A 21,662-nucleotide genomic window follows, 5' to 3' on the forward strand; every position below is an offset into this window, starting at 1 on the left:
TAGCTCCATATATATAAAAATCCACATAGAAATCGTGTCACTAATGTCATATCTCACAAAGCAACATAGTATCGAGGGGGGACTAGTCATCTAGCAGTATTATCGCTCATACATGGCTAGCGACGCTGTATATGACCGGTTGTCTGTAGCCATCAGACTAAAGACCCCAATCGTAGGCCCATCAATTTTGCTTTTTCTATCATTAAAAAATCTAGAGGAAAAGCTCACCGGACCGGTATGGCAAGGCACGAGGCTGCCGACTGGCCAGATCATGGTGAGATCAAGAGGGGGGAACTTCGGAGAAGAAAACCCACAACTCTAACACATTTTTAAATTAAATTTACTTGATGAGAGAGGGAGCTCTGGCGCTTTGATCTACGGGGTCGGCGGTTCCGGCTGCCCTCCAGCTCGGCGGGAAGAAGAAGAGGGGAAAGATTACTGGTGGGGAGAAGAAAAAAAAAAGAAAAGAAGAAAAGAAAGAGAAGAAGACAGAAAAGAGAGAGGGAGGGAGAAGGAAAATGGTACAAGTGCGTGCCCTTAAGTTAGCGCACATGCCGAGTAAGTGCGTGCCATTTTTTATTTATTTTTGGATGTTATACTAACTCTGCTAGCATTAACCGACATCCAACAATCCTTGGTTGGATCCTCTGGTAAGGTCTAGATCAAGGAGGATAAGGTTGGTTAGGGGCTGGTCAAACTAGCTGCATATGAGCCAAGCTCAGTTTTGACTTTGGCTTGTATATCGGGGCATAGACTACTAATGTAGGTGCTCCTTAATGCGGAATCGCTTTAACTTTCAAATTGGCTAATTCTTTCAAAGTCTTCTTGATAAGCTCTAACAGAGGTCTTTTGAGTAACCTTGGTTAGCAATGCCTGAAAATCATCATATTCGGTGAGACCAAAACGGCGGCATAGCAATTTCCCAAAGTCGGTCCAGCCAATGAAAGGACATGCATGGTTGGCCAATTGATACCATTGTAGGCTGTTACTTCTAGGTGGAAAGATGATAAGAGTATTTTCTGGTCCTCGGGTGTTCTAGAGTATTTAAAGAACCATGGTATTTGGGAAACTTTAAACAGATCGAGTGCCCTCGAACTCCACCTGCATGGTCTTGGCCTCTATCTTGGTGGTACCAAGGTCGTCCCTCAGCTTGTTGAGGTTTGAACTTGGACTCTCTCATGTCTAGCTTATAATTAGACTTGAAATCATCATGTGGCAGTGATGCTCCTCTTGGCCTATGGTATTCTTCGGTTTGATATATATCTAGTCAAGGCATTTACCTTTGGACCTTGTTAGTCTAGACGTGAGTTTGGAGGAGTGGGAAGGAGAGGCTCCCTTGGTGGTGAAGCTCTCCTCTCACACTGGTCATGGTACGAGCTCGACGAGTCCATCCTACTCCGCCATGACGCCTCTTCATGTGATGCTCCTTGCTATTGGGTGAGGAGTTGTAATGGCTTCGTCGTGTTCCTTTGGTTCTCCTCCATATTCCTCAAAAGCAGCTATTGGGATGCCTCCATCTGCTCCAAAATTTGATCGTTGGAGGTGGTATTTGTCTCTGACGTAGTAGGTACTTCGTCTTGATGCATGCCGGTCATTAATGGATCATGAGGTGTTGTATCAGCTACATCTTGTTTCCTTCATGATCGTTTGAGCCATTACTTACAACCAAGGATCGATCGGCTCTGATACCAAGTTGATATGACTCGTTTTAAGGGTCTAAATCAAGAAACGTCAATTCTAGAGTTAATACTCGCAAAACTAGGACATAGTATAACTTTTGATACGAAGGCAATTTTGGACGTGTATGCAGTCAAAATCGATGAGAAGAACGAGAGGAAGATGATGGTCCCTAAATCGTAACCTGATTATTATTTGATATTTGAATCATTTATTTCTCTTGAAATTGATTTATGGTGGTTTATAGAAATGATGCGATTTGGTTGATGAAAACTGGGGATAAATGTTATAAGGTTAAGATGGTAGATTGCGAAAGGTGGAATAATGGAGTGCGTATGGATACAATGGGTTGTTGTGAAGGTAAAGGAAGAAGGGGGAGAAGTGAGATGGCCTAAGGGACAAGGGAAACAATTAGATGAAGAAGATCGAGAAGTTAGATGAGAGAATTGAGGAAGAATAAAGCTCTAGAGGGTTGGAGGAAGATAGAGACTTGAGAGATAGGTTTTCAACCAAAATAATTTGTAATGCCCCCGCCCGGCACAAGCACGTGCACGCCCACGTGCCCACATGGCACGCGCGGCGCACGCGACAGGACAGGCAGAGCCCGTCACGCATAGATACACTCCTGTGCACATATAGGTACGACATCATCAAATACTACATGTTAACATATTCATGCTCACATAATCCAACACTAAGTAAATCATACTATCAGCCAAATAAACATGTTAATATATGAATATCCAAGTCCACAATAATATATACTAGACCACTACATAATCTGGCAGGACCCACACAGGCCACAACAAACCATCAAGATATAACTAAACAATTGATACACGAGTACACTATAATCTGACATGTATTATACAAATCATCATCTAATACAATAAAGTACAAATATAACAAACAACGTTACAACTCAATTTCTATATAAATTATCATCTATACTATCTCGCACCTATAGCTCACCTCATCAATCTAAAATATCTTCTTGGGATATCTCAAGTTGCTATCACGTACCACATATCTGAGGGGGTTAGAAAAGAAATTAAGAGAGTCATGAGCAAAAGGCTCAGTGAATAGACCTTACCCCGAATTAGTGATGCCAAATAGAGAGTAAATCATGTACTGGATAATATGAATCAGAAAGAGCATCATGTCATGAATGAGCATATGAATGTATTCTCAATAATATATAAATGAAAAGTAAATAACATGTCATAATTGATAAAAGTATATAATCCTCGACAATGAATAAACAAATTTCTATGTCATACTATCATCATTACTCTCTCTCAAATATGACACATGATGCATGCCGACTATGACCATGCTATGATATCAAATGCAACCATATATGATGTATATTGACCCCTCAAAAATCAGGTAATTAGATGATAATGAAATCATATATATTTCTCAATATCTCAGTCATCAATGTTAGATCTATATGTCATCATCATACTAGACCACTGTGCACAGTCAACGCTCGATACCCGATCTCAATATCCTGCTCGTAAGCTCAAAGTATATTTTGTCATACGCTAAAGGTATCTCAGTCATAATCATATCCTGCCAAACGCTGAGGTATATCAAAATCCATCCAGATCGGGTACCCCACCAGTTAATAGAAATCACATGAGGGTAACTCGCCACACTCATGCCTTAGCGAACGATATGTGTCCGATTGTTTGTGCGCACAAACTCAACTGACCTCGGACATGGGCCACGAGATATCACATACCAGCGATCATAATCATCACTCCATGCACCCCTAACCCTGGCGCCTACTCGGGTACCCTCATGCTTTTTCTATCAACTTTCCTATCAATAACATTTATGCATTTCCTTCTATATGATATATCACGTGTATATATCTAGTACTATAACAAGTCATGCATATTAGGAATTTAGGCGGTAAGGAAGTTAAGAGGAAAATAATGCAATGCAATCTCCAACCATATAACTAACACAGGTATATCCCTGCTAGTCTATCACATGCATACTCATGCTAGAGATCATCCCGACATAAAATCATAACAGTATAATCATCTCCAATCATTTCTATATATCACTAATGTACTCATATCACATATCAATCTAATCAAATACATGATAAAATATGCTTGACTGAAATCATCTCTAGATAAAGTCGTATAATTATGCTAGAGGTCAAAACATGCATGTACATAATATATAATATATCATAATTTGATAAAAGGGTCTAGGAAATAAGACTACTCATAGCTTGATTAGAAGACACGAACCACGCATCTCTCACATCCGTCAGTCAAACATCAACTCATCGTCAAGGTCCACGGGGTCTCACACAAGGGGATTCGGGGTCTGAAAATATTTAAATACTATGAAGTTAGTTATTTATCTAATTAGAATTAATTCAAGTAAAATATAACTGTTTATTAGGTTTAGAATCACTTCTCTTTTATTTTTTATTACATAACTAGGTCTATATTATAGATACGATTCAAATACTATAATTATATTATTATCATAAAATGCTAGTTATAACATAAGGAGAAAGGTTTATTTCTTTTTATTTATAACATTCTAAATATATAATTATAAAGTAAAAACTAAATAATTATAAATGAGATATAAGTATAGATAAGATCTATTTATAATAAATTTATAATTCTTAGTCTATTTTGATTAAGCAAAAATTATATATAGTATTTACTTAATTACGCAACATAATAAATAAATTAATTAATTAACAAGACTAAGTATCTTATTCTACACACAATAGTATACAATAAATTGTTAAAATTACTTAAAATGCATAAATCTAATATAAATAAATAAATATAAGTATTACCTATATTTATGTGTAATAGTTATAACCTAATTAATCATTAATTGTACTAATTAAAATTAATAATCATCGTGTTGAAGAATATATATATTATTATGAACATAATTAATGTCTAAATAATTTATCTACATTAATTAAGAAAGTAATACCTAATTAAATAAATAAACAAACATAAAATAAAGTAGATAATAAAAACAATGTCACCAGTGCTGGGCTCAGCCCAGCACTATTGTAGAAGAAGAAGAAGGAGCTAAGAGAGAAGAAGAATGGAAGAAGTAAAAAAAGAAAGAAGAAATAGAAAGAAGAAAGAAGGAAGAAGAAGAAGAGGAGAGGAAGAAAGGAAGGGAGGAGGATGACTTGGCGCCAGCGGGAAGGGCACCGGCCGCTGGTAGCCAGCCCACAGCCGGCCTCTCGCTGGCGAGTCGGCTCTGGCAAGCCCGTGCCTAAGAGTGCAAGCGAGAGAGAGAGAGAGAGAGAGAAAGAAAAGGAAGGAGGAGGCTCACCGCGTTATGAAGGTGACGACGGCAGCTGCAGGCTGACATTGGTATGGGGAGAGAGAGAGAGAGACCAAAAAAGAGAGAGAGAGAGAAAGAAAGAGAGATTTAGAGGGAGGGAGAAAGAGAGGCAGTGGGGGGTTAGCGGTGGCTGTAGTGGCGCTGGGGCCCGCCGGGGCCAGTTGGCTGTAGCTGGATGGCTGTGGGGACGCTAGGGGGTGCGTGGCACCCCCATACAGCTCCCTTTTGCATGAGCACAAGGTCGGCCACAGTCGTCATGCCCATAATAGATTTTTTTTTTAATTCTAGGTTGTTACATAATTCATGCATAATCAAAAGGGGCTATCTAGACATGTATTTATAAGGATATTTATAAGGTAGCTCATATCCTAAAGTAATAAAAACACATAAAGATACAAGTCTGAGTCGAATTCAGTTTTGGGTGTTTAAATGGCCCTAGAGGCATTCAAATGGCTAAGACGACATTCTGCTCTCGAGAATTGGCATTCAAATGCCTATTAAGAGCATTTGAACACCCATTCAAGAGACCCCTTTTTCGTGATTGTATGTATCACAAAGTGCGATCAAATGGCTAAAACTGTGCCTCTTTATCTTCAAATGACTTCTAGGGTGTGAAAGAAGAGGTGTTGGAAAGTCAAGATTGTAACACCCTCGCCCGGCACAGGCACGTGCATGCCCATGCACCCACAAGGCACGCGCGGTGCACATGACAGGATGTGTAAAGCCGCCACGCATAGATACACATGTACTCAATATAATTCATCTCAGAAATAAATCATATTATCAACCAAATAAACTTGTTAACATATGAATATCTAAGTCCATAATAATATATACTAAACCACTACATAATCTAGCATGACTCATATAGGCTATGACAAACCATCAAGATACAACTAAAACTGCATATACACGAGTACAATATAATCTGACATTTAGTACACAATTCATCATATAATACAATGTAGTGCAAATATCTAATAATGATATAACTCAATATCTAGATAAATTATTTTCTATACCATCTCACGTCTTAGATCACCTCGTCTTTGTTCTAAAATATCTCTTTAGAATGTCTCAAGTCGCGTATTAGGTACTAAATATCTTGGGGGGGGTGTTTAGAAAAGAAACAAAGAGAGTCGTGAGTTAAAGGCTCAGTGAATAGACCTTATCATGAATTAGTGATGTCAAACAGAAAGTAAATCATGTATTAGATAATATGAATCAGAGAGTAAATCGTGTCATGCATGAGTATATAAATGTATCCTCAATAATATATAAATATATAATGGATATTATGTTATAACTAATCAAGTATATAATTCTCGATAATGTATAATTAAATCTCCATGTCGTACCATTATCATAACTCTCTTAACTATGACATAATGCATGCCGACTATGACCATACTATGATATCAAATGCAACAACATATAATGCATAATAACCACACTCGATAATTATGTATATTAGATGATAATGAAATCGTATGCATTTTTTAATATCTTAGTCATCAAATATTAACTCTGAATAGCATCATCATATTAGACCAATATGCATAGTCAACACTCGGTACCTGGCCTCATTATCGTACCCGAAGGCTCCAAGTGTAACGCCCCCGCCCGGTACGGCACGTGCACGCCCACGCGCCCACACGGCACGCGTGGCGCACGCGACAGGTCGGGCGGATCCCGTCCCACACAAATACTCTCCTATGCACATATAATCATGACATCATCAAATAAAACCTGTTAACCTATCCATGATCACATAATTCATCACCAAATACATCATACTATCAACCAAATAAACTTGTTAACATATGAATATCCAAGTTCATAATAATATACACTAGACCACTACATAATCTGGCAGGGCCTACACAGGCCATAACAAACCATCAAGATACAACTAAACAACTAATTCACGAGTGCTATAAATTCTGATAAATACTATACAAATCATCATTCGATACAATAAAGCACAAATATAACAAACAACGATGCAACTCAATGTCTGGTTAAATTATCTTCTATACCGTCTCGCATCAATAGCTCACATCATCATCACTCTAAAATATCTTCTCAAGATATCTCAGGTCGCTATCACGTACCACAAATCTGAGGGGTTAGAAAAGAAATAAAGAGAGTCATGAGCAAAAGGCTCAGTGAATAGACCTTACCCCGAATCAGTGATGCTAAATAGAGAGTAAATCATATACTGAATAATATGAATCAGAAAGAGTATCATGCCATGAATGAGTATATGAATGTATCCTCAATAATATATAAATGAAAAGTAGATAACATGTCATAACTGATAAAAGTATATAATCCTCGACCATGAGTAAACAAATCTCCGTATCATACTATAATCATAACTCTCTTTCAAACATGACACATGATGCATGCCGACCATGACCACGTTATGATATCAAATGCAATCATATATGATGAATATTGACCACTCGATAATCAGGTAATCAAATGATAATGAAATCATATGCATTTCTCAACATCATAATCATCGCCGACATCTTAGTATAATATCAACATACTAGACCACTGTGCACAATAAACACCCGGTACCCGATCTCAACATCATGCCTGAAGGCTCAGAGCATACTCTACCATCCGCAAAGAGTACCTCAAATATAACCATACCCTGCCATCCGCTAAGGGTATCAACATCCATCCAGACCGGGCACCCTTCTAGCTGATAGAAATCTCGTGAGGATAACTCGCCACATATGCCCTGGCGAACGGCATGTGTCCGAATGTCTGCTGCGCACACAGACTAATGACCTTGGACGTAAGGCCAACAGGATCGTGACCATGTCGAGCGATCAATCATCCACCAAGCGCGTCCTAACCCTCGCGCCCACTCAGGTATCCTCACGCTTTCTATAACTATCCTATCAATCACATTTCATGCTTTCCTTCTAAATGATAAATCATATGCATATATCCAGTACGATAACAAGTCAATGCATAACAGGAATTTAGGTGGAATAGGAATCAAGAGAAAATGATGGAATGTAGTCTCCAACTGTATCGTCAACACATGCATACTCATGCTAATATATTACATGCATACTCGTGCTAATCTATTACATGCATACTCATGCTACAGATCAACTCGGTAAACAATCATAACAGTAGAATCATCTCTGATCATCTCTATATATATCACCAATGTACTCATATTCCAAATCTGCATAATCGAATGCATGATAAAATATGCTCGACTATAATCATCTCTAGATAAAATCATATAATCATGCTGGAGGCCAAAACATGCATATACACAAATATATAATATAACCTAATTTGAGAAAGACGTCTAAGGGATAAGACTACTCACCGTCTGATCAGAAGATACAAACCACGCATCTCTCACGTCCGTCAGGTAACCAAGTGACACTCATCGCTAGCAAGGTCCACGGGGTCTCAAATAAGGGGGTTCGAGATCTGAAATATTTAAGTAGTATGATGTTAGCCGTTTATCTAATTAGAATTAATTCTGTTAAAATATAAAGGTTTATTAGATTTAGAATCACTTTTCTTTATTTTTAATTACATAACTAGGTCTATAATATAGATACGATTCAAATATTATAATTCTTTATTATTATAAAATGTTAGTTATAATATAAGGAGAAGAGGCCTGTTTCCTTTTATATAAGAGTATTTCTAAATATATAATTATAAAATAAAATAAAAGGCTAAATAAGTATAGAGGTGGTCTAATTTTAATTAATTTTATAATTCATACACTATCTTGATTAATTAGGGACAATGTAGTCTTTACTCAATAAAATAAGAAATAAATAACTAAATAAACTTAGTATTTTATTTGTTGCAGAATAATCATAAAATTAATAGAAATACTTAAAATATATATGATGAGGGTATTAGAATATAAATCTAATAATTATAATTTACAAATCTATCTATTAATCTAATAGATATGTAAATAAATAAATAAATATAAGTATTACCTATATTTATACTTAATTAATCATTAATTATAAAAATTATCATTAATAAAATTATATTGAAGGATATATAATATTATTAAAATAGTTAATGTCTAAATAATCTATTTGCATTAATTAAGAAGAAAAATACCTAAATAAATAACATAAATAAACTAATTAATTAATAAATTAATTACATCTGCCATCAGTGCTGGGCTCGGCCCAGCACTGTCTGTGCAGAAGGAAAGAGAAGGAGCTGAGGAAGAAGGAGAAAAAGAACGAAAGAAAGAAAGAAAGAAAGAAAGAAAGAAAGAAAGAAGAAGAAGAAGAAGAGAAGAGGAAGAGAAGAAAGAGAGGAGGTGAGGGAGGAGGTTGCGGACCTGGGCCGGCGGGGAGGGCACCGGCCGCCGCCGGCGCCAGCCCGGCCGGCCTCTCGCCGGCGGCTCGGCTCCGACGATCCCAACCTCGGGCGAGAGAGAGAGAGAGAGAGAGAGAGAGAGAGAGAGAGAGAGAGAGGAGAGAGAGAGAAGGAAAGAGAGGGGGAGTGAGAGATCTCACCGGCGACGGCGGCGGCTCTAGGGAAGGTGTCGGTATAGAGAGAGAGAGAGAGAGAGAGAGAGAGAGAGAGAGAGAGATTTAAAGAGAGAGAGAAGGCGGTGGAGGAGGAGTAGTGGCGGCGCCGGGGCCCACCGCGGCCAGCTGGCCACAGGCGCGTGGCGCCCCACCAAGCTGCATGAGCAGCTAGCATGGGCACGAGGCCGGCCATAGTGTGGCCGGTCGCGTCGTGCCCATGAAATTTTTATTTTTTTGGGATTGGGTTGTTACACAAAGCATACTCTCTCATCCACAAAAGGTATCTCAAACATAATCATACCTTGCCATCCGCTAAGGGTATCAGCACCCATCCAGACCGGGCACCCTTCTAGTTGATAAAAATTACATGAAGATAACTTGCCACATATGCTCTAGCGAACGACATATGTCCGAATGTCTACTGCGCACATAGATTAACGACCTTAGACATAAGGCTACAGGATCGTGACTATGTCGAGCGTCAATCATCCACCAAGTGCGTCCTAACCCTCACGCTCGCTCGAGTATCCTCATGCTTTTAATCAACTATCATAGTAATCAGATTTTATGCTTTCTTTCTAAATAACTTATCATATGCATTTTATCCATACCTATAACAAGTCATGTATATTAGGAATTTAGATGGAAGAGGAGTTAAAAGAGATATAATACGATGTAATCTCGAACCAAACATCTATCACATGCATACTCATGCTAAATATCATCTCCACATAAAGTCATATCAGTATAATTATCTTTAATCATCTATATATATCATCAATATACTTATATTCTAGATCAGTTTAATCAAATGTATGATAAAATATTCTCAACCGAAATCATCTCTATATAAGATCATATAATTATACTGAAGGCCAAAACATGCATATACATAATTACATAATATATCCTAATTTAAGAAAGACGTTATTAGATAAGACTACTTATATCATATCAAAAGACACGAACCACGTATCCGTCACATCCATCAACCGAGTGTCAACTCATCGCTAGTAGGGCTTAGGGGATTTCAAATAAGGGAGTTTGGAATCTAAAAATGTTTAAGTGATATAGAATTAGTCATTTATCTAATTAGACTTTATTCGCTTAAAATATGATTGTTTATTAAGTTTAGAATTACTTTTTTTATTTTTATTAAATGACTTAGACCTATATTATAGATATATAATTCTAATACCATAAATATAATATTATCTTAAAATGCTAGTTACAAAATAAGAATAAAGAGAGTTATCCTCTTCTTTATTAATGATAAAAGGCTCAATATATATAGAGAGAGAGAGGACAAGAATTTAATTATAACTAATTCGAAATTTTTACTCTATCCCAATTAATAAATTAAGGCTAGTATCTTATTCTACACACAATATAGTATATAATAAATTATTAAAATTACTTAAAATATATATATATATATATATTATGAATATTAGTGTATATCTATAAATCTCATGTTTATAATTAAGGAAACTTATATATATATATATATTGAGTAAATGTTTATATGCAACAATTCATAACATAATTAATCATTAATTGTACTAGTTTATTTTAATTAAGAATAATCATGTTAACAAATATATGTATATATTAATTAAGATAATTAATATCTAAATAATAGAGTTGTATTAACTAAAATTAAATACATAGATTAAAAGGAGGGAGAGAGAGAGAGAGAAAGAGAGAAGGGAGGAGGCTCACCGGCGTCGATAGCACGGTAGTGAAGCTCACCAGCGTCGGTAGCACAGTAGTGGAAGCAACAATGATGGTCTAAAGTGGCCAACATTAGCAATGGGGGAGAGAAAGAGTGTGTGAGAGAGAAGAGTGAGAAAGAGACCAAAAGAGAGGAATTTAGAGAGAGAGAGGTGGTGGGGGTATCGGTGCTGTGGCGATGGGCCAACCAATATAACATGGCACGAGACTGTGGCGATGGGCCAACCAATATAACATGGCACGAGACTGGCCACACTTCGTGCCACTCAATTTTTTTACGGCTACGATATTACAGAGGTAGTGTCCGTTTTCATATCTAATCTAGTCAAAGTCGGACTTCATGGATGAAATGGAGATACGTGAGATGGTCGACTGGTTAATTGCCAATAAAAACTTTTAAATATTATAATTGCCACTCCATATTGATTGACGTGTGACTTTTTTGAATTATCATTCTGATACTTTTTTAAGGAGTATTCATCAAAATAATTGATATTAATAACTTTTAAAATATTATAATTCTCATACTATTCAAAATATTATAATTCTCATACTATTCAAAATATTATAATTCTCATACTATTCAAAATATCATAATTACCACCGAAAATATCAGGCTCTTTTAAGGAGTGTTATTTCATTACGGAAATCTAACTAATCACTCCTAAAATTTAATAAAGATTAAGAAAAGACTATTTGACCCTTGTATAAATTGTTAAAATAGTTATAAAGGTATTTAATGTTACTATATATCATAGTACGTGAAAAAAAATCTTATTTTTTCACAAAAGAGAAGTTATTGATAGATATTTTAGATTCTAAACTTGAAAAAAGGATGAAATTTCAGTTATTCAGATGCATTTGTTATTTTTAATAACTATATATTAGGAATATTTTATGAATATTCTATAAAATATGTTTGTAATCACAATTATAAAAATAACTAAAAGATTTCAATGACAATTATGATATTTTAAAAAATGTAGTGGATGCGATGATGTTTTTAAAATTATCAATTACAATTATGTAAAAAAAACCCAGTTCTTAGTAGGGGGTTGTATAAATGCATGTAATAAACCAACATATACTTCTTTCTTGAATTATGGATATGTAATATGTTTGATTAATTTTTCTTTCACAAAAATATTTTCTTTCCTTATAAGAACATTTTGCGTAATGCTAAATAATTTTCTTAAAACTATATTAAACATATTTATATAGCGATAAAATAGTCTTTTATAATTTAAGTTTAATTTTAGCTATAATTAGTTTTAAATGATATTTTAAAAAGAGCTCAACTAACTTTAGGGACAATTATGTAAAAGTCGCTCATTTTTTTTTTCACTTGATCTCCTCAACTATTTAAACTTTTTCACTTTATTGATGATGTAGATTAAAATATCGAATAACAATCTTACCCTTAACTCAATTTTTCGATTCTCTAAAATAATGATAAAATAATAATCAAAGTATGTAAAATTAGTTTTATAACTGGCACATGATGTTTTTGATGCTATTCGGACTAGATGGGATCACCTCGAAAGACATTGGGTTTCGGACAAATATTCGCAGTGTGGCAAAAAGAAAGTTAATTCGAGAAGATAAGGAAGATTTGTTTAGTTAAATTTGTTTATGACTTTTTGATTTAATCTCTATAAATAGAGTCTTATGGCTTGTATCTTAGATATGTTTGGAATGAAAGATTGAAAGATTAATTAGCTTTTGCCTTGACATCTCTCTCAACTAACCAGCATCACCTCTTTCGTTGGTAAAATTTTGTCTAACTTCTAATCTCCCTCTTTTGTTGATCCTCCTAATCCCGTAGGGTAAGCCTACTTCTTTCCCTTGCTGAACCTCCTCCATCAACTACTCAACCTCCTCCATCAACTACTCAGCCTCCACTCCATCATCACCTCCATTCTATACCTAGAAATCCGTGCCTCCACCCACGAATCCCAAATTTCAAAAAGACTTTCTCAACCACTATGAATCGAATCAAGCCGGTTCGTAACAGTTTTCTTGACATAAAAATAAAAAAAGCATCTAATTTAAATCGGTAATTAATGAGAAGGGTATATATATTATATAATTGACAGATTGAAGGACAATAAAAAGACAAAGGCTAAATTAAATTATATATGCATCTTCTAAACTGAACTATGATCGGCTACCACTTGTACAGTTATACGTCCGAGAAGGAAAGAGGAGAGAAGAAAAGAACTCTTATCACTAACACACTGAAACTATTCAAATATTTCAAAATGACCCTTTTACTAGTCCACCTTTTCTTTTTCCTTCCAAAATTGCCATGTGACCAATTTTTGCTCCTATTTATACTGAAATTGCGTATAACCCCTTCCCTCTCTTCCAATTGCCCAAATATGCACAAGAATGAGGGTTATTTTGTAAAATTAAGTTTTATCGTCTTCAGGAATATACTCGCAAAAGCAATAGTGGGTCCAAGTGTAATTTAGCGAAAATTCAATGAGCGGGTTGCATTTAGAGGGCCCACGATGGCCACGATGGCTGCTCATGGCCTCCTCTATCTCCTTCTCCCCTCTCCTCTTCAGCCCGCCACCCACCACTGCGATTCCGTCAACCCTCCTGAAGCGCTATTCCTCCTCCCCTCGCCATTACCACTTCTTCTCTCCTCCCATAACCTCGTCCGCCCCTCTCAAACCCCTTCACACGACGGTCAACGCCATCGCACGCCTCTCCACTCCTCTCATCTCCCCTCACGACCAATGGGGCAGTTGGACAGCTCTCTTCGCTACTGCCGCCTTTGGAATCTGGTCAATTTCTCCTCTACTCTTCTCTCTTCTTCGGTTTCTGGCCGGATTCTAGTCAAAGTTGCGATGTTGTGACGTGGGTGTTGCTTTGTTTTAAGGTCGGAGAAGACCCAGTTGGGAAGCGCGCTGAGTGCGCCGTTGGTAGCCATCTTGGTGGGCTTAGCGGCGAGCAGTGCGGGGATTGTTGCTGCCGATGCGCCGGCTTATAGGGTGGTGATGGAGTATTTTCTACCCATGGCGGTTACCTTGCTCCTTTTCAATGCGGACCTTCGCCGAGTGATAAGGTCAACCGGGACTCTGCTCGTGGCCTTCCTGGTTGGGTCAGGTAATTTGGAGCCATTCTTGGTTCAATTCTTGGAGCTTATTACATATCAACATTGGAAGGATATGCAAAGCTTGCACGATAATTTGTAAGCATAAATGTGATATTTTGTATAATAGTAGTGGCATCTTTTATAGACTATCGAATAATTTTAAGAGGTTGATATGATATTTAGGTGAATAAAAGAATACATGCTATATTTATAAATTTTTAGTGGCATTTATGAAATAAAGGTAAGGATTTTAAAGATTGATATGATATGATATTGTGATAGAATCTCGTTGATGAGTTTGCCACAGAGAAAGCAGGCTTATGTAATTCGATATTCTATATTGATTGGATGGTTTAATGCCTATGCTACAGATGTGACTGATTTTTCTTAGGATCTATATTTGGAAAGATTTAAGGTTCTATTACTACAAAACTACCTTTTAAGGGAAGTGTGCGGATAATGTCAATCAAGAGATAGATTAACCCGGGTTGTGTTTGGTTATAACTTATGAGATGGGTATGGAGTCTTTTTATTCAAGCTTGGACAATTTAAGAAGTATGAAATTTTGTAACTTTTTATTTGTAAGCATTTTAACTTGTCAGCGTGCCACAACTTGTAGTTTTTTGATGTTTGTCTTTAGTTATTCTCAATATTTTCTAACTTTCTTGTATTATAAGTTTGTAACCCACGTTAAACTTCCTGAGTGCATCCAATCTTGAACCTTGCATGCTAATTTCTTGAGTTCAGTTCAACTAGATCCTTGCCAAAAGGAATGGCTAACTGAACTTTCATGCAACTGCTCATAGATTGTGGTACGAGGACATTTTGCAATCTTCTCAGTGTGAAACATGTTGCTTGTGTTGACATTGTTTCGGCAATGGCTTGAACACTAATATGACTAGATAGATAGAGAGGAAACAACCGCAAGTTATGGCATTGTTTTCATAGGTAGAAGGAAGAACAAGAAGGTGTTTGATGCTGGATTTGAGCCTCACCCAATCCTTACAACTGGAGTTTGAAGGTAGAAATGATAAAGGTGTTGAGTAAAAAGGAAAAAGACTTGTGATAGACAAGTGGTAATCTTTGCTTTTTATGGGCAAAGCTGATCAACATCTGCTCCATTGTTTAGATAGCCCTTGATGTCGCACTAAAGGAGAAACTTTTTATCTTCTGTGTGCTACTCCGTGGTGGTCTAATTGTTCATAATGATGGTGCAAATGTGATATCCTAATTTTTCTAATTCTTTAGTGTTTGTTGGAAACAGAAGTTATGCTAACATTTTTCCCTGAAAGCTAGAAATAAATTTCACCATTACTTTTTTGTGTTCAGGATTCTTATTTGGGTGTTTCTTCCTAGAACTAACTTTGACTGCACATTAATGAGTTTCACTTAATATTATGCTCTGATCTTTCTTATGACAGTAGCAACAACACTCGGAACACTTGTAGCATATATGTTGGTTCCCATGCGATCACTTGGACAAGATAGTTGGAAGATTGCGGCAGCACTCATGAGTAGTTATATTGGTGGAGGTAACATCAAATTATATTGTCAATATGATTCTGAAATGTGTCTGACAGATAGGGAAAAGAAGATCTGCAAATTTCTTGCAAGATGCACTACCTAGATGAATTAATACAATTATGTACTTATCATTTGAGGCTAAATATAAATGCCAACATACAATTATATCTGATACACATCTTTGTATTGTTATCCTCATTATATACAAGATTCCATTTGTTATTGCAAGGTGCACCTTAAGTGGAAACTCACATAGTGAAGTACTCAGAATTTTCTTTACAAATGCACAAGAAAGCTATCGCATAGTTGATGAGTAATATAGATTATATATATATATATATATATATATATATATATATATTCTCATTCCATATCTGTCCATATAATTTATCTAGGACTTTCATCAGCAAAATTGACCTCAGTAACTGGACACTGGAAGGAAAGTAAAATTAAGAAATTATTTAATATAACCATTTGCAAATATGAGATTGATCATATGTTGATCATTAAAATGGGAGAGAGCATCCAATTATTGCTCATTAGGAATGCTTCACACTACTTGGAAAAAAACACCAGAAGAAATCATAAAAAAGTAAAAATGCATATGTAAAACAACAAAGTAAAATTCGTTTAGAATGAAATGACAAATCATACAGCAGTGGGTCCCTATTTATAAATGCACAAATTCTAAATTTTGTTCTCCTTTCATGAGGACCACAGAGCTACTATAATGACTACGACTTTGATTTATATTCCCAGTATGACCACTAAATATGTTGAGTCCAATTAGGAAAATATCTAAATGTACATTAGAAGTTAGAAAAACCAAGTTGGACTTAAATAAAATCTAATAGCCTAACTGAATTATATATTCTAGGACTTTGAGGCCTTATAGATATGTCTTAGATCTCTGATGCAACATAAGTGACTCACATTCAAAATTACATTATCACTAAGATGTTAATATTTTGCAAATTGCGTTTAAAGGATCCTAAAGGACCTCAATCAAGGAGATGACTCCTTTTTCGTTTAATACCAAAATTAAAGTACATATTGAGGGAATAATTATGCAAAGTCTTCACATTCTTTCTTCTTCTATATTGGTGATCAATTTATTAGAAGATCAGAGTAATGAGTACGACATGAAGTTGTGCAGTGATATAATTGTAAATAATTTGCCCTTATCTAGTTTCATTGTCCTATGAGTTACGAGAAAGGAAATTTTCCAAATTCTTAACACAAATTTTTTTAAGGTTATGAAGTTCCAAGTTCCAATGTTGTATTTTTTCTTTTTAAGGCTAAATGAAGAACTGAGCTAGATTAGATCCTTATATAGGGAAAAGAGGTTGATCACATCTTTTAAATTATGAACGCTTTACATATTTATCTTAATCATTTTGTGGGTCTGGGATAGTAGTTCTGCGTAGTTTTTTAGATACTTTTTTTACACTAGAATTTTAATACTCCAGTTACTGCTGAAACAGTAGTGCATGCGATTACAGAGGCTTCTTTTTCTCTTATTTCTTAAGATCTTTGGTTAGATATGTCAAACAAATGGGTAATTGTCTTTCTTGTTTATGTTCCGGATTCCTTGTATAGCTTCTTACCAATTTCCATTTATCTGATGACAATTCTAGCTGTCAATTATATTGCTGTCTCAGAAGCTCTTGGTGTTTCTCCATCAATTTTAGCAGCAGGAATGGCTGTAGACAATGTTATCTGTGCAGTATACTTCACATTTCTTTTTGCATTAGCTTCTAAAATACCTCCAGAAGCCACAACATGTCCTAAAGGTTGGTTTAATGGTTTCCCAGTATTTTCTTCTAGAATATGCTTTACATGCATGAACGCATATCTAATATTTTCTAATTATTTCGAATTTACTCAACATGAAAAGTTTATGAAGCTTTGTTTATTAAATAGCTAAAATTATTACTTACAGAGTGATTAAAGTTCTGCTTTTAGACATGCTTTAGTTCATCAATACATGTTGAAGTAAAATTTAGTTCTGATATCTTGGATGTAACTTAAAATGGGAGAGATTGTGTGGAGAAGTGTTGTTCACAAACTTATATATCTTGAAAGAATAAGTGCATTTATATATCTGGAGAAGTGTCCCGCCAATGCTGCTCATATTGTACCTGTGCCATGTGATTCTCTTGATCTTGGATTAACCATATTGGATCAGATGAGATAAATTTCCTTTTAAAAATTTTTATGATACTAGTATTTAGTAAAAAGTTTTTATCAAGTTGTATGACTGCATGCACTTCATTAATAAAAGTAATATGCATGATTGCAAGAAGAGGCAACAAATTTAAAGGGTTAATTAGATGTCACATTGTTTAAGTTGGTTGGACAATACCTAGCTGGGAAAACAATTTCTTTAACATACTGGGCTATGTGTGAGTTTGTTATTTGTCAGAAAGGAATACCTAGAAGCATTGTATGGTTTCAGCATGTTATGAACTTTAACTGTAAATGATTATGTGGAACTATTACAAAAAAAATCTAAAGAGAAAATTTTCACTCTATAATTTCTATTGAACACCCAAATGCATGTTAATGATGCATTTTCTGCACCTCCCTGGATTGTATACATCAGCAAAAAAAAGAAGAAAGTTGAAAAATCTTTGTTTTGATAGACATCACTTACTCTCACATTTTTCACATGAAGAGGGCATGTGCGGTTGCTTTGTGTACATGCCTTAGGTAATAGATGCTTTCATACAAATTATTTATGGCTGTTCCACAGCACATTTAGTAAGTTTTTTTTTTTAACTTTATCTTCTTTACTCCTTTATATGTCTATGCTGCACTATTTCTTTTGGTAGTATATCATGATAATATTCCCACCATGGATCTGGCATTGTTTGATATACTAGAAATTCTAATATAATCTACTACTTCATAAACAGATGGTCAACTAGACTCTGAATCTAGAATAGGAAACAAGCTACCTGTCCTACAAAGTGCTACAGCAATTGCTATGTCCTTTGGGATCTGCAAATTGGCTATGTATATCAATAATATCTTCGGTATTCAAGGTGGAAAACTCCCCTGCATTACAGCAATTGTTGTGGCCTTGGCAACCTTGTTTCCATCAGTATTTGGAAGCCTTGCTCCTTCTGGTGAGGCTATTGCTTTGATTCTAATGCAGGTATATATCTTTACAGACTAATTCCCTTGGCAATTTTTTGGTAGTGTTTTGTAAACAGAAAATAATAATAATATGTAGGCCTACGTAGTAGTAGTTGCGGGCTTACATGCATAAGCCCGCAAACGGGGCTTACAAGCATGCTAAGCCCCGTAAGCTATAATTTAAGACTTTATAATTACTAAAAAATAATATTTTTAAAATTTTATTATCAAAGTCAAAGCGAATTTTGATGCATTAATTTTAAGTATGATTATGCTTTAATCTAGTTCACAACCAAGCATTATATTTTCTTGAACTAGTTCAAGGTACTTAAATTAAAATTAAGAAATAAGGCTAGCTTATTTAGTTCGAAATTTAGTCTCAAACCAAACAAGGTCTGAAAGACCAGACAATATTAGAATAGCCTCTTTAATTTATTCTACATCATTTCCTCCTAGGTGCTATTGGCTTACTGGTATCCAAATAATAGGTTTTCTTCGCCGTGGTGGGTGCAAATGGTAGTATTTCCAATGCCATCACCATAACGCCTGGTATCTTTGCATTTGCATTAGTACAAGTACTTGTGCATCTATTGCTGGTTCTTGGAGTTGGAAGGTTACTTGGTTTGGAGCAGAAATTTCTGCTTATTGCTTCAAATGCCAATGTTGGTGGCCCTACTACAGCTTGTGCAATGGCAACTGCCAAAGGTTGGAGTTCTTTGGTAGTTCCTGGAGTTCTTGTCGGTATTTTTGGAATAGCCATCGCTACATTTCTTGGGATTGGGTTTGGCTTGTTTGTCTTAAAAAGATTGTAGCAGTTTCCAAGGTAGGCTGAACATGAAAATGTTCTCATCCTTTGGGCAATATCTTGCATTTTTTTTGTCAATAGTTTATCCAATTGCCTCCATTTACTTTTTAGCTTAGTTCTTTTCAGGGCAACTTTACCTCAGTAGTCTTCTTGGTGTAAGTTCCTGTGATCATCAATTGTCTAGCTTCAGAACTCTAGCCTACAAATTGCCTGCTAAGTACAATTTGGTGAAACATCTGCTATTGTCTTCTTCACAGAAAGATTTTAAAAGAATGAAATGTGTAAGCTCTACTGCAAAATCAGGTAAATGTATCACCTATTGTCATGTTACTTGTCTGTTTGAGATTGTTCTGTTTAAGGCATGCTTTAGATGATGATATGCAGAATTAGCCATAATACATCACCGTACAACTTGTGTTACTTCATCAATCATCAAGAACGATGTAATTCAACTAAAGAATTTCACTTCCCAGGAGACAACTTCATGCTTAATTACGTGGCATTAAGGTACTGAATAAAGATGCTGCTTCTAACTGCTCAACATTATAGAACCACTGTTTAATTCATCCAAGAAAATGAGAAGGCCAAAGTGGTCTTGCCATCTAATAGATCAAGAATCAAGAAATGAGTCTGTAACCCTAAGGAAGATGGGTCGATAAAGTGGCAATCGATTTTTTTTTACCTTGAAAGAAGTGTTATATGAATAGAGCTGCTTATCGAGTGGATACTGCATCAGAGACCTCACTGGAGAGGGAAGTCTGAACCAATTATTACTAGAATCTCAGCATGATACATAGATACTCTATGGAGCAAGACTTGTTTTTGAATCTCTTGATGTAGAAGGTAACCAGCATAGCAGATCTCTTTTGTTGAAAATGCGCAATATATTCATTATAATTATTATTCTATAGAATTAATGTACATTTGGTCCTCTATTGGAGCACTTGACCTTATTGTGCAGCGAAAAGGATACAGCAACTTTTCCTTCCTGTTCCGGGAGTCATTCTTCGACAGTCTCCCTGGAATTATGTTGATAGAACTTATAAATCTGTGATTCAAAGAATTATTTACCTGTTCTCCTATTACCCAGTCAGAAATGTTCTTCTAGATCAGATCTTGGTTTTCTGGTTATTTCTGCAAAGGTCCTCTTGCATACCTTGCAGAGCAAGTGCTGAAACTGTTGTACATCTATTCTTTGAGCTCTGAAAGCCTTTTTAAATTCATAACCTGACGGATAAAATTGGGTATTTTTCGCAGACCGGAGCCGGCTGTGGTTACGGCAGAAAGCTTTCACTACTATTTATTGCACAGCTTATGATGCATTTGAGACTGTCAGATGGATTATTTTTGCATATGTCAACAGAAGAAAATGTCAAACCATGAACATGTTGCGAGTTATAGTTGTAAATTATTTTTTTCGAATAGCAAGTTATAGTTGTAATTTTCATTTATTTAATGAAGTCGATCTTTCTCCATGACAAATTCTTTATATATATATATATATATATATATATATATATCCTAAGTACTTAAGCTAATTAAAGTGGTTAGCCTTTCTCCATATATAAGTTGGATAATTAGGTTAATTTTTGAAGAGACATACTATAATATATCTAAACCATAAATCTACTCAATATTAATCGTAATGTCTGAGCAAACTTGAACCTAGGAACTTCCTCTCAACTAGTGAACTAAAGTGGTGAACTACTCTAAAAACTAATTAATTCAAGCATTTTGTGACCTCCATAATCCCTTTACGGCTTAATTGGGACGT

At 35.6% G+C, this 21,662-nt stretch overlaps 1 protein-coding gene across 7 annotated transcripts; it reads left to right on the forward strand.

The window, feature by feature from the left end:
- The first annotated feature begins 13,788 nt into the window (after positions 1–13,788).
- On the forward strand, positions 13,789–21,370 carry LOC140787988 (uncharacterized). 7 transcript variants are annotated; one of them, XM_073137051.1, is made up of 9 exons: positions 13,789–14,107; positions 14,203–14,429; positions 15,840–15,950; positions 17,580–17,735; positions 18,861–19,102; positions 19,572–19,906; positions 20,015–20,043; positions 20,146–20,191; positions 21,146–21,370. In XM_073137051.1, the coding sequence occupies exons 1-6, from the start codon at positions 13,800–13,802 to the stop codon at positions 19,893–19,895; spliced, it is 1,368 nt and encodes a 455-aa protein (XP_072993152.1). In that variant the 5' UTR covers positions 13,789–13,799; the 3' UTR covers positions 19,896–19,906; positions 20,015–20,043; positions 20,146–20,191; positions 21,146–21,370. The 7 variants fall into 7 exon arrangements, with proteins under 7 accessions (XP_072993152.1, XP_072993150.1, XP_072993149.1 ...); XM_073137049.1 differs by having other exon boundaries at positions 20,005–20,191; XM_073137048.1 differs by having other exon boundaries at positions 20,015–20,191.
- The last annotated feature ends 292 nt before the right edge of the window (positions 21,371–21,662 follow it).

The sequence above is a fragment of the Typha latifolia genome, chromosome 5 (genome assembly GCF_019914945.1).
Source record: "Typha latifolia isolate L0001 chromosome 5, TyphaL0001v2, whole genome shotgun sequence".
Classification (NCBI taxonomy): domain Eukaryota; kingdom Viridiplantae; phylum Streptophyta; class Magnoliopsida; order Poales; family Typhaceae; genus Typha; species Typha latifolia.